General features: G+C 34.7%; 2 protein-coding genes across 7 annotated transcripts; both read left to right on the top strand.

Annotated features, from left to right (window-relative positions):
• The first annotated feature begins 479 nt into the window (after positions 1 to 479).
• LOC115723209 (uncharacterized) lies at positions 480 to 10,824 on the top strand. 5 transcript variants are annotated; one of them, XM_030652643.2, is made up of 24 exons: positions 480 to 832; positions 2,102 to 2,182; positions 2,328 to 2,427; positions 2,531 to 2,615; positions 2,775 to 2,824; positions 3,420 to 3,499; positions 4,087 to 4,146; positions 4,386 to 4,485; positions 4,566 to 4,643; positions 5,020 to 5,087; positions 5,224 to 5,292; positions 5,375 to 5,452; positions 5,549 to 5,644; positions 5,746 to 5,816; positions 5,987 to 6,064; positions 6,199 to 6,292; positions 7,617 to 7,715; positions 8,226 to 8,443; positions 8,541 to 8,655; positions 8,763 to 8,894; positions 8,980 to 9,087; positions 9,159 to 9,268; positions 9,363 to 9,467; positions 9,578 to 10,824. In XM_030652643.2, the coding sequence occupies exons 1-24, from the start codon at positions 788 to 790 to the stop codon at positions 10,128 to 10,130; spliced, it is 2,673 nt and encodes an 890-aa protein (XP_030508503.2). In that variant the 5' UTR covers positions 480 to 787; the 3' UTR covers positions 10,131 to 10,824. The 5 variants fall into 5 exon arrangements, 4 of the variants coding, with proteins under 4 accessions (XP_030508503.2, XP_030508505.1, XP_060960418.1 ...); XR_004012916.2 differs by lacking the exons at positions 8,541 to 8,655; positions 8,763 to 8,894; positions 8,980 to 9,087; ... (1 more) ...; positions 9,363 to 9,467; positions 9,578 to 10,824 and having other exon boundaries at positions 500 to 832; positions 6,204 to 6,292; positions 8,226 to 8,364; XM_030652645.2 differs by lacking the exons at positions 8,226 to 8,443; positions 8,541 to 8,655; positions 8,763 to 8,894; ... (2 more) ...; positions 9,363 to 9,467; positions 9,578 to 10,824 and adding an exon at positions 8,094 to 8,186 and having other exon boundaries at positions 500 to 832.
• Positions 10,825 to 10,882: 58 nt separating this feature from the next.
• On the top strand, positions 10,883 to 12,506 carry LOC115723210 (outer envelope pore protein 16-2, chloroplastic). 2 transcript variants are annotated; one of them, XM_030652646.2, is made up of 7 exons: positions 10,883 to 11,396; positions 11,498 to 11,549; positions 11,668 to 11,763; positions 11,838 to 11,869; positions 11,947 to 11,980; positions 12,048 to 12,115; positions 12,213 to 12,506. In XM_030652646.2, the coding sequence occupies exons 1-7, from the start codon at positions 11,244 to 11,246 to the stop codon at positions 12,354 to 12,356; spliced, it is 579 nt and encodes a 192-aa protein (XP_030508506.1). In that variant the 5' UTR covers positions 10,883 to 11,243; the 3' UTR covers positions 12,357 to 12,506. The 2 variants fall into 2 exon arrangements, with proteins under 2 accessions (XP_030508506.1, XP_030508507.2); XM_030652647.2 differs by having other exon boundaries at positions 11,195 to 11,396; positions 12,221 to 12,506.
• The last annotated feature ends 3,420 nt before the right edge of the window (positions 12,507 to 15,926 follow it).

Here is a 15,926-nt window from a genome sequence, read left to right as displayed (position 1 = left end):
ACTCAACAAGTCCTGTAAAACTTTCAGTCAAGTGGTGCAGTACTTGATAAGTTGTGATGCACCTCACTAGTATTCTCAAAACACCTAATCAAATCAAGCCACGTGTCACTTCTAGTTCTCTCATCCTAACAAATCCAAATCCCCAAAGATTTTGCCTAAGCCGCCGTACTAAAATCACAGCCCTCGTTCGGTGCTACCTCATTCAAAGTTAAACGTGGCGTTATATTAATGGTCGGAACCGTCGCCACCTAAGAAAACGTTCCACGTGTCACACACGGTCCTAGCTTCCAACCAATCACGAGCAACCGTGCGTGTGTTCCAACACAGCCCGGTGAGGGACCCACCATCCTCCTTGATTCTTCTTCTCCGGGGTAAGCGCGTGGAGATATTCGCTGATTGAATTTTATGGTTAAGGGTATTTTGGTAAATAAATGAAAAGAGTAAGGTTAGTTTGGGTATTCAGAGTTCTCTAACAAGCGTAATAGTATTTTCTTACTTTTCTTCCTTGTTGAAGGTCGGGGACCGAGACACTTGCACAGAAGAATAAAAAGAAGAGAGAGAGAGAGAGAGAAGATAGAGAGAGAGAGAGAAAAGCGAAGGTTCACACTGCTACGTTAATGGCGGTTAGGGTTTTCTATTAGTACCTTATACTGTAATCTCCTCCTCCTTTTTTTTTGGCCATTTTTCTCTCTCTCGTCTTCCCTCTCGAAACCCTAATTCGTGTAAACGCTTTTGTATCCCTTGATTTCAATCTATTCGAATTCGAATCCGGTACGCGAGAGCTGGAATGGGCGCGCCGGAGAAATCACAGGCAAACGCTAGTTCGATGCAGGTTAGTGTGGTGTTACTTTGATTGGATAGCTTCTGAAACCTTGCCCTAAAATTTGAGTCGATGCGGGTAATTCTTTGTATTAGGTGATTTTGGAGTTTGGGTTTGCGTTTTCGAGTCTTAATTATTATTGGTTTTTTTTTTTGGGTTCGTCCGTACTTTGTGAATTTAGCAAAGTTAGAGCTGAGTTCTTTTTATTTGTCCACTGTTAGTATATCCTAATTGGTTTTTAGCTTCTTAGAGTAAATTGCTGCTATCTATTGCTTTTGCTTCAGTAGTATAAATCGTTGCAGTAGTGAGGCAACAGAAGAGTAGTGTGGCACATAGAATTTGTAATTGTTTTGGTAGCAAGCTCTTGCGTTTTTTCTTGTCTTACGGACTATTACGTTTTCCTCTATAAAGGTTATGGTGTCGTGTGTTTATCTCTCAAGCTTTTCAACCCAAATTGTCAGAAAAGTTAATTAGCTTATGCAGCAAAGATGTTCATCAGTGGTGTTGAGCTTTTAGGACAATTTCAATATCAAATTTGTATTAGGATTCTCAAAATCTAGGTCACAGTATGTTAAAGGAATCCCATTTATGTGAGTTGACATGTAAAAGGATACGCTTTACATAAGATTCTCAAAGCAGTAATGCAGGGAATTTTTGGTTACGGCTTTTACTGAATCTCTGTTTTATGCTTTAATAGTTAGGAAACTGGAGCTTTCCGAGTTGGTTTTGTACTTATATTTTTCCTGTGCATTCTATTTGTTTGGCATTTATTTGTTCACTTATATATATTTTGGCACTAATGTCACCTTGTGTGAAGTTCATTCCACGAAGTTTGTTGATTAGTTGGTTATGTGATCCATTACCATTAGTAGAAGGCAATCTCATAGAATAACTCACTTTAATCTGAGTTGGTTTACTTATATTCATCGTATGGATTTCATTGTGCTTGAGCTTGATTATATTACGCTTCTTCTCTGCTATTTGTTGTTTAAAATGTTGACATAATTTTAATATGCCAAGTGGACAAATTAAAATTTCCTTGTTCATTCTACTTGTTGTAACGTTATCGCAGTTGAATTAAATGGCACTAATATTTATCTTTATACTATGTATATTTTGTGACAGGTTAATTCTTTTTCTTGTATGTATATTTTGTTCCCAATACTTTATTTGCTTGTGCAAATATTTGTGTTTAAACCCTTTTCTCTTGATATTTTCTACTACAGTGATACTATTAAATATAAGTGACTATCTAACCCAGTTTTTGGACATAAATTTCAGCGTGTTAAGGTGTACCGTTTGAATGATGATGGAAAGTGGGATGATCAAGGAACTGGGCATGTCACTGTTGACTATTTGGAGGTTGGTTCTTTTCCTTGATCTGTGTTTAAGCATGTCTATGCATATTTAGTATTAAAGAATTGCACAGCCCTTTGAAATTGGCATCTTTGGTGATTGCTTTAAATTGTTTGTATAATGACTGAATGAGAATATCATTATAACACAGCGATCGGAAGAGCTTGGTTTATTTGTTTTCGATGAGGAAGATCATGAGACATTGCTTTTGCATCGTATTAGTGCAGATGATATTTATAGAAAACAAGAAGGTATTTGTGTGCTGGTCACTGTTTTCTATCCTTTGTCATAGCTGAGATTGTGTTGACATGGATTTGTACTAAACTCTATGTTATTTTCTCTTTTGTTTGGAAGATACAATTATCTCATGGAGAGACCCAGAATTTTCTTCAGAGTTAGCACTAAGCTTTCAGGAGACAACAGGCTGTGCTTACATATGGTAGCTATAATTCTTTGTTCTTTTCCCGGTTATCAAAAGAAATTCTTTGTTTTTTTGTCTCTTTCTGCTGGACAGTTAATTTCCTATGTTATCTTTCATTTATTCTATTTCTTCGTGAACTTGACTTTACTTATCATCATTGGTGTTATGTATATATAGGGACCATATCTGCAATGTGCAAAGAAATATGAATTTCCATTCTCTTAACAGTAAGTATTTTTTTTATTCTCTATTTGATATCTGTTTTATAATGTTGCTTATGATGACGAAACATTTGATGATAGAGGCCAGATAATCCAATGGATATTCTTTAGTTTTTTCATCTCTTTTTTTACTTGAATCATGTATTTCTTAATAGTAGCATTTCAGCAATGATTGGAGAATTTTGTTTAGATTAAGGGTGAAAGACAATTTAAGGCTACTAAATTTATCATCTACCTCCCAAAAATTCCATTTTCTGTTCTGCTTGCTTTTATTTGATTCAGTAATGAATATGTTATTGTCGTTAGTGAGTATGACTGGTTATAAATGCAATATTATTATATGGTTACATTTCAATAAATATACTCCAGAAATAAGAAAACATTAATGTCTAATGTAGAAGGTCAGATGTTTTCTATTTGACAAATTGGTTTCACTAATGGTGTTCCTCAAATCTATTTCTCATTATTTTCTTATTGGGCAACAAGGTTTCTTCGGCAGTTTTTGCAAAAAGAACAGAATAATGACAGACCTGAGTTCTAATTAAGTGTAGTATTTTTTGCATGGACATACGTTTTACTGGATATATAATTTTGTATACAGATGATACATTTCATGGTCCAAATAGCGAGTTGAGGGAGCTGCCGGCAGTTGCACCATCCACACTTCCCTTAATACTTAAGGTATTAATGGTGTTCTCCCCCCTTTTGTATCTTGTAGTACTTGTTACTCTTAATCTTATTGTGTTTTCACTATTTTTAAAGCTTAGAACATTGAATAGATAGTTTTTTATGGAAATCATTTTTCAAGTTCTTCTTCTTTCAGTCCTACCTTGGGAAGAGTAAATTTTTTCTTTGTTTGGATGTTTCACTCTCTGGATGTCATAATGAGCTGATGAAAGTGTGAATCTGTATGACTGATAACCGTGGGATTAGGTGATTGAAGAATTTTTATTCATTTGACTGTGGGATTATGATATTTATTTATGATACTGCATTGCTGCACACGCAATTGGTTGTGTGGTTTAAGTTTCACTTCGTCTTACACCAGTTTATTACAGTGGTTAATTAAGCATACGGTCAGCATTTTTTTCAATCTCATATTCTTAATAAAATATGACATTAGTGTATCTACACATGCAATGTCAATATGATGGTGTGCGCGAGATATAATTTACTAGTCATGTAATTTTATTATTGTTATTTGGATCCATTTCTTTCTACCGAGGAGACTTTGTGTCAATATCTAAATGCATCTGGTTCTTATGCAGACTTTGGTTGAGAGTGGTATTGCTGATCAGATGCGGTTGACAGAACTTATCTTGAATGATGTAAGCTTGTAAGCCTTGTACATGCTTCCCTAATCTACAGATTCAGATATTTTTTCCTGTTGATGAGTTTGGTGGGCCTTTCTTCTTTTCATTATTTTTGATGACTAACCTCTAAAGGATATGAAAAAACATTTGCTATAATGGTTTTAAGTGCGGATTTTCTTTTCATTTTTGCAACTAGTCTTTTATCATTGGTTAGTATTGTTTTTGAGCTCTTATAAATAGATTGGTTGATGCAGCAAGAATTTTTTCGGAAGCTGATGGTTGAATTTAGGATGTATGAAGACTTGGAAAACGTTGAAGGTCTACACATGATATACAAAATAGTAAGGGGGATCAGTAAGTGCTCTTCTCTCATATATGCTATTTAAATGCGTTACTTTAATTGCTACTGACTGGATTGTGTATTTTTTCTGCAGTTATGCTCAATAGTCCTCAGATCTTTGAGAAGATATTTGGTGATGAATTGATCATGGATATTATAGGCTGTCTTGAGTGTAAGCTCTATTGACATCAGTACCACTCCTGAAAACATTCTGTTGGTTGCTGACCATTTTAAATACTTAGGTGTCATTGTCACTTTACATATACCATCATGTTGTTTTGAGGTTTTCAATAATAAGTTATGATTATATAATTTAGTCTCTCTCTCCCCCTCTGAACCCTTTGCATGTGGAATAGTGAGTTGGGAGAGGTTTTTATACACCTTTAATCTGTAATCCCTTCAACCTTCTCAACTGTTTGTTATGTTATACACACCATTTGTGTCCTATATTTTGTTATAGTGCAGACATAAGTGTTTTGGTCGATAATGTGGCTTTTGCTGCTCATTTGATTGTGATGATAATAACAGTCCTTAATTATTAAATGCAGATGATCCTGAAGTTCATCATGCCCAAAATCATCGTAATTTTTTGAAAGAGCACGTTGTTTTTAAGGAGGTAACATTTTCTGTCTGCTTTCCTTTGAGTGAAAGATTGTAGTTTAGTGATTTAGGAATGAAGACTGGGTGATATCTTGTTATTTGAGTTTATGTTATTTGCTTCTTAGAGGTGCATTTATACATTACTTTTTCAGGCTATACCTATCAAGGATCCATTGGTCCTCTCGAAGATACACCAGACATATCGAGTTGGCTATTTGAAGGTTGGGATCTTTTATGCTAAACCTTTTGGTTCTTTAGTTGGTTGTTTGGTTTTGTCATTCTTACTTAATGTTACTTTTTTAGGATGTCATTTTGGCCAGAGTATTGGATGAGACGACACTTGGAAATCTCAACTCCATAATTCATTCAAACAATGCTGTTGTAAGATTTTGCTACTTACATATAAATGCCAAGATTACACCACTCATTTATCTACGCGTTTTGTTTATTTTAACCTTTAATCATGTTTGTTTGTAGGTTGTTTCTTTATTAAAGGATGATAGTACATTTATTCAGGAATTGTTTGCCAGGATCAGGTCACCCACCACCTCAGAAGAATCTAAAAAGAATTTGGTAATCATTGTTTTTTTTTTTTTGTAAACGTCTTTCTTTTAACTAGTTCGGGATATGAAAATCACTGTACTGCTTCTCCTTTTGTTGGTGTTGAAATTTAGGTGTACTTTGTGCATGAGTTCTGTTGTCTAAGCAAGAGCCTGCAGATGGTACAACAACTTCGTCTATATAGGTATGAGCTGATGGTGAAAGTGACTAATGTTAAATTTGTAGATTGACTTTTGCTCTTACTTTTGTCCCAGCGAAAGTAGAATATTGATGTTGTGAAGATATTCAGGTTTTTCTTTTACCTATCTTCGGACCTTTTTTTCTAATGAAGATTTCGGAAATAAATATCTGCAGGGATCTTGTGAATGAAGGCATTTTTGACATCATGACCGATGCTCTGCAGAGTCAAGACAAAAAGCTTGTATTAACTGGGTAATGGTGACTATTTAAGGATTGACCTTTCTGTAATAAACAGCCTGCACATAACTAATGGTCATGATTTGCATTCAAGGCTTTTGCCTTTTTCATTCAGTAGTTCTTACAAAAAGAAATTATGGTTGATGCAGGACAGATATCCTCATTCTTTTCTTAAACCAGGATCCAAACCTTCTGCGTTCTTTTGTTATTCGGCCAGAAGGAATTCCTCTTTTAGGACTTCTGGTAAGCACTTTATTAAGGTTTCAGAAGTATGCTATTGCTTACAAGATCACGGATGCATCAAAACTTCTATGTTTGATTTGTGAATCCTTGGCAGAAGTCATGCAACTTTTTCTAATTTGTTATTTATACGTGTTTGAAAAATGGGGGTCTTAAAACTGAAAGAAATAATAAATTACGTTTTGAGATATGAATGGTAAGTTTCACATTTAAATTGTCATGGAATTTTTTCGGGCTAACTTTCTTTTTACTTTTATGTTTTTATGAACAACCCTGACAAAAGTGAATAGATTTGAACTTATGAGATTTTTGGGATTTATAATGTTTAGTTATTTGTATTATACAATTAACCTATATATCCAAATTTTGTTTTGAATGTTCATTTGGACATCTAAAATAAAAAAATTATAGGTCCGTCTTTCATTCATGTGGGATGTCATCATTATTATTGAGCTCATATCTTCAGAGTTCAGACAACTTTTTCATGTAGCATGCTGTCATTATTGGTTGCACACAAATCTTAGACACATTAGTTTAAAATTTAGGCATGAATATAAAGCCACAGTTACTAATCTGTAATGGGATTTTTTAAGGGAATTGAAATAAAGGGAAATGTTTTCCTTTCTCATCCTTTTACATTAGGCTGTTAAAGAAATGGAATGGAAGTATGGTAAGCACCAATATTGTTTACTTATGTTAGAAGGATCCACAAGAAGCAGCAAGGGATTACTGGCACCTTAGCCTTGAGTAGTTAGCAACTGGTAGAGAATATTCTAATAATGGTCAGCTTTGGTAAGTGTGAGACATCTGTTAGAGGGTAGTGGGGGTAAAGTATTTACTACTGGTGGAGAATTTTCTAATCAACGTCAGCGTAGGCAAGTGCGAGAAATCTGTGGTGGTGGGGGCAATTGGGGATATAGAGGCTTGGTTTGGATTGGAGCTGATAAGTTAGGCTTTATTTTTTTTAAAAAAAATAAAAATAAAAAGACATGTTAGGCAAAACAGTGCTCATGTACTGGAGAGTCCCTTGAACTCCCTGGATTATCAAAACAGCGTTGGTAATCCTATCAACCTTAGCTCATTACTTACACGCGGGATTGTAGCGGAAATAAGGGAATATTTTTCTTTGATGTAAATACACATTTAGGAAATAGGTTTTGGTGAATGCTCCTCGTTAGGATTTCTTTTACAATGGACTAGTAAACATTGCCTGGATGTTTTGATTTACTGATGTTAATAATTATAGTGTGTAATTGCCTGTGCGTTTAGAACAGGGAAGCATATAACTTGAAACAATGTTAACTTGTTACTTGTCATTTACTTACAGGTGAAAGGAATGCTAACAGATTTTGGGGATGATATGCACTGCCAATTTCTTGAAATTCTTCGCAGTCTTCTAGATTCATTTACATTATCAGGAACTCAGGTACCTGTCTTGCTCTTTCACTCTGTATACGTACAGAATAGTTTGCTTTGAATAGGTCATGAACTTTATTCTTCATTCAAGAACTTGTGATGATGTCTGTAAAATTATTTGCTGTCCCCAATGGAACTTTAAGTTCACTAGTTGTATTATATCAATCTTTTTTGCTGAGAATTGTATTATATCATTGAATGTGACAGATTAGCATGGGTATATCTATATATACATGTATAAATTTATTACATTACTTTTTTTCGCTATAAAGTAAGTCAATTGTTCATTGACAGAAAACTTATGCTTTTTTTATGTGATGATTCTGCATTTTGGGTATGCAATATTTTTTTTATATATGCAGGTGACTTTTTTAATGTTGATTTGTAGTTTATTATGTTTCTGCTGAATTGTTGGAAAACTTGTCAGTCATGTAAGATAGAATTCTTGTTTTTCTGTTTCTTCTAGGTGTTTGTACTTGTATGATGTGCTGAGTGTTTTGGCTTTATTGTTGTGTTGCAGAGGGACACCATTATTGAAATTTTCTATGAGAAGCATTTGGGTCAGTTAATTGATGTCATAACAGCATCATGTCCTTCAGATGGTGTTGCTCAGTCAATTGGTAAAACTTCAGGGTCTGGTGAAAGAGTTGAAAGACAGAATGTCGTGAAGCCTGAAATTTTGTCGAACATATGTGAATTGCTATGTTTTTGTGTTCTGCACCATCCTTATAGAATAAAGTAATGATTTAGTTTATTTCTGTGCATTCATTTTGATGTAACTTTATGCTATTGGCATTTAACGCATGCCCCTTGCTTCTACATCTGTTTTCTGCAGGTGTAATTTTCTCCTAAGTAATATGATAGATAAAGTTTTGCTTCTGACTCGAAGAAGGGAAAAATATTTAGTTGTTGCAGCTGTTCGATTCATTCGTTCTACTCTTACCCGTTGGGTGAGTGAAAAAATCTTCACCATGATTTTTTATTTTTTAAACATAAATGATTCTTGTGTTGTTTCTGCAAGTTGTCTAATGCATTAAAAGAATATATAAACTTGCAGGATGAGCATCTGATAAATCACTTCGCCAAAAATAACCTTTTTAAGCCAATTGTAGATGCTTTTGTTCGCAACGGCAATCGATATAACTTGCTCAACTCTGCCATTCTTGACCTTTTTGAGTTTATACGGAAGGTGCCTATCTTATGCCCTTTCTTTTCAACTTTTTTAAATGTGTGCAGTCAGTCTATTTAGTATTTACATTTTCTGTTGCATGCAGGAGAACATGAAATCATTGCTTAAATATATAGTTGATTCATTCTGGAATGAATTGGAAAAATTCGAGTATTTGGCGTCCATACAATCTCTAAAAGTGAAATATGAGCAGGTATTCTCTCCTTGCTGAACTTATCCTAATAGTAGGTTTAGTAGTGCTTGGACTGACTTGTGTTTCTGCAGTGTCTAGAGACATGTGGAGCCAGAAGCACTGTTACAGTGGCGGAGCCCAGAAAGAGAATTGATGAGCGTGCTTTGGAGAAAGAAGAGGAAGAATATTTCAATGAGGACAGGTATAAATTAAATATTGTTTCAGTTTGAAATTACAAGATTTTTAGTTTTGCAACTTAGAGAACTGAGCTTAGTACTGTCCATGTATGTAAATAGTGATGAAGAGGACACTGCGTCAGCATCAATGCCAAATAACAACAAAAAAGGAGTATCTCAACCTGTTATAGCAAATGGAGTTGCTTCAACCTACACCCCTTCAAGGTATTTTATATTTTATCCTAAAAAAGGAAATAAGTAACAGTTTTTTTTCCCTATGTTTTTTTAATAATAACTCTGCTATAAACTTTGTGCATTGTTTTCTACTTTTGTAGTCCCAACTCTGTCGGTCTGGTTGATTATGCTGATGATGAGGATGATGAAGACTACAAACCACCACCAAGGAAACAACCTGAGAATGATGAAGATGAAGGAACAATAATTGACCCCTTAAGGTTGAAGCGGAAATTGCCCTTAAAGGACAAAGAACTTGAGCAAGGAAAGAAACATCGATTAGGTAAAAACTCGAAACCAAAAGACAGTGTATTTGCTGCTTTGTGTACGACACTAAGCCAGGCAGTGCTACCCTGCAATAAAGCTGCAAGCACAGTTCCTGTATCTTCTCACACAGCTGATGAGGATAACAAGTGTTCAGGTGAAGTAAATCATCATCAAGAGAATGAGCATGCTGTTTCCAGAGACTGTCCTGATAACAACAGCATTGAACCTGATGAGAACCACCGAGAGAAGGATGAAGCAGCTTCTTCTAAAAACTGTACAGAGCTTTTACAAGTAGCAGCCCCACCCGAAAATAGGCAGTTGAGTGGAGATGAGTGTGCATTGATACCCCCCAAATCCTCGCCGGAAATGGCTGTGAATGGCTCCTAACTTGGTCTACAGAATCAGTCAGCAGGGTCTTCTATTCTTGTTTGTTAATTGAATCTCGTGAATGCAGTCCCAAGCCGGTCGCCAGTGGATCGAAACAAAATCGAAAAAGAAAAAAAAAGGAAAGGAAAAGGGAAAAAGCATCAAGAGGGATGGGATGGGTTATGAATTATTTAGGTTTAAGGATCTCCATCAGGGATAGGAGGGAGAGATACTGTATAGAGCCGTTTGGAGGCCGAAAAAATGTCATTTAAGCCCTGTCTTAATATAACCGAACACCAACCCCCTTTCAGCTTGCTTTTGCGGCTTCTGAGTTTGGTAGTGTTGCATTTTGTAAAACATTCTTCAGCATTTGATTTTCTTTTTATCCAATTCTCTTGTTTTTTTTTCTCTTTCTTTTGACACTACCAGGTACTTTTAAGCTCTAATATATAAACATGTAATAGAGTGAGAATGAGAGAGAGATATATATAAGAGAAAGAAGGAGAAAGGGCACCAACATATAATGCCCTTGCATAGTGTTCCTTTACTTTTTTTTTTGTTGCAATGTTTTGTGCTGGAATGGAAGGGTGGTTGTAACTGAGACAAGAGGGTAGAGGCCAATTTTTCTCCAATGTAGTTGAACTGGAACTTCATTTATATAGATTATTGTAAATTAATTAATTATTGAACTTAATGTTGCAACTTGCAAATCTTATCTTGTGGGTGTTCAGTGTTGGTATCTCTCTCTTTTTTTTTTTTAATCAATGTGTTGGAATGAATGGTATTTCTTTAGTTGAGATTGTGTAAGCCTTAGGTTTAAATGTGTTTAATATGCAATACTCAATCATTTGTTAAGTTTACAATTAACGTTTCTCAACTCTAATTTCATTTGTAAAATTGAGCTCATAGTGTGGAGTTGTGAAGTAGAGTGAAAGCCACGTGGTGATGCAGCCCCCAACGAGTGCCACGAAGTTGCAACTGTTGTTGTGAGCATGAGACACCTACGTGAGAGTCTTGGACACGTGTCGAAACTATATCACTCTGTGTAATAATGTAATTTGTATAAAGAAAGAAATCAATAAAAAAACAAGAGAGGATAAAGAAGAGGGTTTAGAGGGAGAAGTAGGAGGAAAGATGAACATGAATAGTAGTACTAGCAATAGCAATGGTAGTTTGGATAAGAGGAGTTTCATGGATGAGCTTAGGAGCTTTGACAAAGGTGGCTTCTTAGACTTAGGCCACCCTCTCCTCAATCGCATTGCTGATACTTTCGTCAAGGCAGCAGGGGTCATTCCTCTCTCTCCCTCTTCTTTGTTTACATCTATATTATGTATGTAGAAGTGAATTAATGATGTTTTGCTTTGTACTCTTTTCTTTTAATCTTTCAGATTGGAGCTATTCAGGCCATGTCTCGTGAGGCTTATTTTACTGCTTTCGAAGGTACTACCATCCTCCTCTTCTTTCTCATATACATATATATATATATATATATATATATTTATATATATATATATAAGTAAGGTGTTAATTAGTATGTTTTGTGAGTAAATAAATGCAGGACTTGATTCATCATCTTCTAGGAGTAGTGTGGGTGGTATTACTTCAGATGTCTCATCATCAGCTGCCAAAAAGAGTCGATTCCCAAACCTCAGAGGTTAGTTTCATTTCTTCCATTCTCTTCTTAATCAACACTTTGGTAGATAATGTAACTCTTGTTGATTTTCTCAGGTGAAACAAACAGAAGTTCTATTGAAGCCATGGTGAGTTCTCTGTATAAATACATGCCATGTTTACCAATTCATAATTTTGTATTAACAATAATGAATTGTCTTATCAGGTGAAGGGCACAGGAAAAGAATCATTACAATGGGGTGAGTCAGTCACGAGCATGATCTTCTTAATTACTTGAATTTGTATTAATTGGTGTATCAATGGCAGGACTGGCTGCTGGAGTGTATTCAGGTCTCACCTATGGACTATCTGAAGCTCGTGGAGCTCATGATTGGGTTAGAGTCTAAAACATAAACAATATGCATTAGGTAGTAATTACTATGCATAATTAGAATGATTAATGTTTGTTTTGGTTATGGAATTTTGGTGTAGAAAAACAGTGCAGTTGCAGGAGCACTGACCGGGGTGGCATTGGCACTTACGGCGGAGGAGTCTTCACATGAGCAAGTGGTTCAATGTGCCATAACCGGAGCTGCCATCTCTGCAGCTGCAAATCTTCTCTCTGGCATCTTTTGATAATCATTATCAATCAATCATTTTGGCATATCTTTTAGTTTTTGTTGCTTTTTGTAGTAGTAGTAGTATTTCTTATGAGTGAAGATATTTGGCACTTGGATTGTCTCTGTCCTTTTCATCCTATAATAATAAGCAGAACATAATTCATAAGTTTCAAGAATCAACCCAAAACCCCATTAATCTTGGGTTAATTCCTGTGTGGAACAAAAATTATCTTTGATGGGAACAGTTTAGTTTTTAACAAGACATGAGCAAGCCCTATAATTAATTGGTCATCTTACTGAAATAGGTGAAGTTCAATAATCAAAACACTATCCCATGCAGTAACCAAAGAACAAGAGTAGGGATATTAGGGATTTTTGGTTTTGTGCTTGGTTTTTATGTAATGATGGTGTGAAATTAAGAGTGCAATACAATGACCAACAGGGCTGCTCATTGGTTTCTAATTGTTCATATTTATGGTAATTTTTTATTTTCATTAAGTTTATAATACAGTAAGTACATATAAAAGAATTAAACCAACTTTTTATTTCCCCAATAGAATATCCATTAACATTTAACCAATTTCAAATTAACCAATCTATCTAGTAAGAAATTAAAACTTCTTCAAGAATATTCAAATTATATTAGAGAAAAGAGGAAAAATAAATAATCCACATGCGCCAATTAATAAGTCCCTTTTCTGGCTGTGGAGATTTTCTAATCGATCTTATATGTCTTCTCAAATGTAAGATTGTTGCTCGATCGAATTTATCGAAACATCAATCGATATTTACATACATTCTCTTCATATATACATAATTATTTTGTAAGTTTTCTTGCTATGAGTTAAGGAAAAATGAGTTATCTCCTCCTCATGAATATATGATCAAAAATTATTTTAGTGATAAAATATATTTCATAATGCGATTGTAAGAATCTACAATAACAAATTAGAAATTTTTTACTGCAAAATACAAACTTGCTCTAATAGAATAGACACAAAAATAAGTTGTGCAAAGTTTCAAACACTACTAGTCTACTGAGTCACGCCCAGTAAAGTCTCAAACAATTGATTTAAACAAGTTAAGACTCTCAGTAAAGTTCTACCGCAATCTTTTGTAATTTACTTTGTCAATTTAATTCTGAACACTACCAAAAAACGAACTCCTTTTGTCTTTTGATGTGTCAGTGCTTATTTCCTCCTTAAGTAAGACTTTGACAAATCTTCTCTTGAAGACCATTCTCTTGTTCTATGAAGTTCTTCAATCTATTCTAAGAATAGTTTAAGAACAATAAACAAAGATTAAAACCTAACTGAACACTCTAGGTTTTTATAAAAGCTCTCCTCACAAAACTAAGATATATGAAAATATGAGAGTAGAAGAGATGAGAACGTTTGACTGTAATCTAAGTCCTATTTATAACATATAGAAACCCTGGAGACAATCACAATACGTTTTTACAACTGTACAAAATTTTCTTAAAATAAACCCCAATTTATAGTGACAAATCGAGAAACTTTCTAAATGTCTAAGATCATGATTTGTACTTTAATTCCTGTCATATAAAGATTATATGATCTGCTATATATATGAACATGTATAGTTTCTATGTTTATAAGAAGTGAAACAAAGGATATTTATTGATCAAGTAACATGTTGTGTTGCGTGCTTTTCCCTAGAATTTTCTTGTCAAACCAGCACCTAGGAGCGACCATCTCACTATCTCAAGTAGTGTTCTGTTCATTCTTTCAGCCAAGATATTTTATTAGAAAGTCTTAATCACTGTCTTGTGTCTCAGAATTCCTTCTTTAGCACAAAATAGTTTGAATTTATTTGAATAGAATTCAAGTCCATTGTTTGTTCTTAGAACTTTAAGCTTGTTCCCTTCCAACAGCTTCTTCTATTATTCAAAAGTGCTAAAAGCCTCGTTCTTATTTGATTTTCACTTACTAAATTAATAGTTGGTGCAGCAGAACCAACTATTAAGTCTCAGTCCAAGAAGTACAATCCATTACTCAACTTTCCTTGCATCAAGGCCTGTGACCCTTGTCTGATTCTCATCACACCATCATCTATATCTACTATGTATCCAAGTTTGTCAAACATGCCTATGGATAACAAATTTATTTTAAGTTCTGAGACATATATGACCTTGTGTAGGGTTGTGATTTGTCCAACATGAGCCTTAATCTTGATAGTACCAATCCCTTTGATGCTACTGGCTTTGTTATTGTGTTCTTTAGTAAGAGAACTCAATAAATTCTCATTTGATGTCATATGAAATGAGCACCCTGAATCCATGATCCATTTTCCACCTAAGTCTGAACTGGATGCAGCAAGAACTCCTGCAGATTCATAATTATCTGCAACATCAGCCTCCCCTTGGTTCTTGTTCTTACCTTGATTATTGTCTCTTCTCAGCTTAACCTTCAATGCCAAACAGTTATATCTGAAGTCCCCTCTTTCTTACAATAATAACACTATTTCCTTGAGTTTCTTTTGGAATTTAAACCCTTTATAGAGTTCCTGATGTTTGTCTTAGATTGATTCCCTTTGTACCCATTTGAATTATGGTTTCCCTTGTATTCTTTCTTGGGGTAATTTCCTTTGACAATCAACAATCCTTCTCTATTGCTCTCCCCTCTTTGGCAAAGAGCTGAGCAATATGTTTTCTGAGTTCTCTAGTTTCATCCATCTGAAGTGTGTAGTCTTTTCTTGAGATACAACTTGTTTGGTAGATATTTCTTTACGTAGATTGATGACAACTGGTTCCACAGATCAACTGCCTTTTCAACAGCAGAAAATTTTCTCAACACTTCATCACCAAGACTTAGAAGAATGGCACTGTGTGCCTTGGCCACAATCTCAATTTTCTTCATCTTGTCCTCTATGAGATTCATAGCTTCATCATTTAATGCCTTTGAGATCCCTGAATGAACCGAAAAATCTTTCTTTATTCTCCACAAGCTAAAGTCATTTGAGCCATTAAATTTTTCCACCTCAAATCTAGTAGTAGCCATTAAAGTTTGGTTCTTGGAAGTTGAATCTGATTCTTTAAAGTTTAAATGTGGTTCTTCAAGACTTTGAATGCGGATCTTGAAACATTCAACTAGAACTCGTACTTTGATATCATTTGATGTGAGATAGATTCACATTAAATTAGCTGTTATGATAAATAATAGCTCATAAGAATCACAAATTCAAACTTTAAATCAGAATTAAAACTTCAAACCAAAAAATGAATAAAAATAGAGGAGCTTATCTCAAAATTCAATGGCAGCAAGAATGTATTCTTTTATTGATTATTAACACATTACAACCAGAGTTCTTACAATTATTTTACACTCATCAATGGTGTATCACACTAATTACAATAGCATCACTAGGGTACCCCCTTACAATTGAGAGAGAGAGAGAGAGAGAGAGAGAGAGAGAGAGAGAGAGAGAGAGAGAGAGAGACTAAACTTGGTGCTGAAAATGTTTTTGTGTAGAGATGTTATGTCTATTTATAGGCTTTGACGATTGTGATAGTTGGATTTAATTGGAGGCCAACTAACTTAACTGTCATTTAAGTACATGAATAGAC

This window comes from Cannabis sativa, chromosome 9 (assembly GCF_029168945.1).
Source record: "Cannabis sativa cultivar Pink pepper isolate KNU-18-1 chromosome 9, ASM2916894v1, whole genome shotgun sequence".
In the NCBI taxonomy this organism is placed as follows: domain Eukaryota; kingdom Viridiplantae; phylum Streptophyta; class Magnoliopsida; order Rosales; family Cannabaceae; genus Cannabis; species Cannabis sativa.
Note: the sequence above shows the minus strand (reverse complement) of the source record. Positions and strands in the feature narration are given on the sequence as shown.

What these genes read in the sequence shown, in the direction of transcription:
- LOC115723209 (XM_030652643.2), top strand. Translation starts at nt 788, where the DNA reads ATGGGCGCGCCGGAGAAATCACAGGCAAACGCTAGTTCGATGCAG. An exon ending in CAAAATAGTAAGGGGGATCA is followed by an intron (nt 4,486 to 4,565) that starts GTAAGTGCTCTT and finishes TTTTTTCTGCAG; the next exon opens with TTATGCTCAATAGTCCTCAG. An exon ending in CACCATCCTTATAGAATAAA is followed by an intron (nt 8,444 to 8,540) that starts GTAATGATTTAG and finishes TGTTTTCTGCAG; the next exon opens with GTGTAATTTTCTCCTAAGTA.
- LOC115723210 (XM_030652646.2), top strand. Translation starts at nt 11,244, where the DNA reads ATGAACATGAATAGTAGTACTAGCAATAGCAATGGTAGTTTGGATAAG. An exon ending in CTTTCGTCAAGGCAGCAGGG is followed by an intron (nt 11,397 to 11,497) that starts GTCATTCCTCTC and finishes TTAATCTTTCAG; the next exon opens with ATTGGAGCTATTCAGGCCAT. An exon ending in AAAAGAATCATTACAATGGG is followed by an intron (nt 11,981 to 12,047) that starts GTGAGTCAGTCA and finishes TATCAATGGCAG; the next exon opens with GACTGGCTGCTGGAGTGTAT.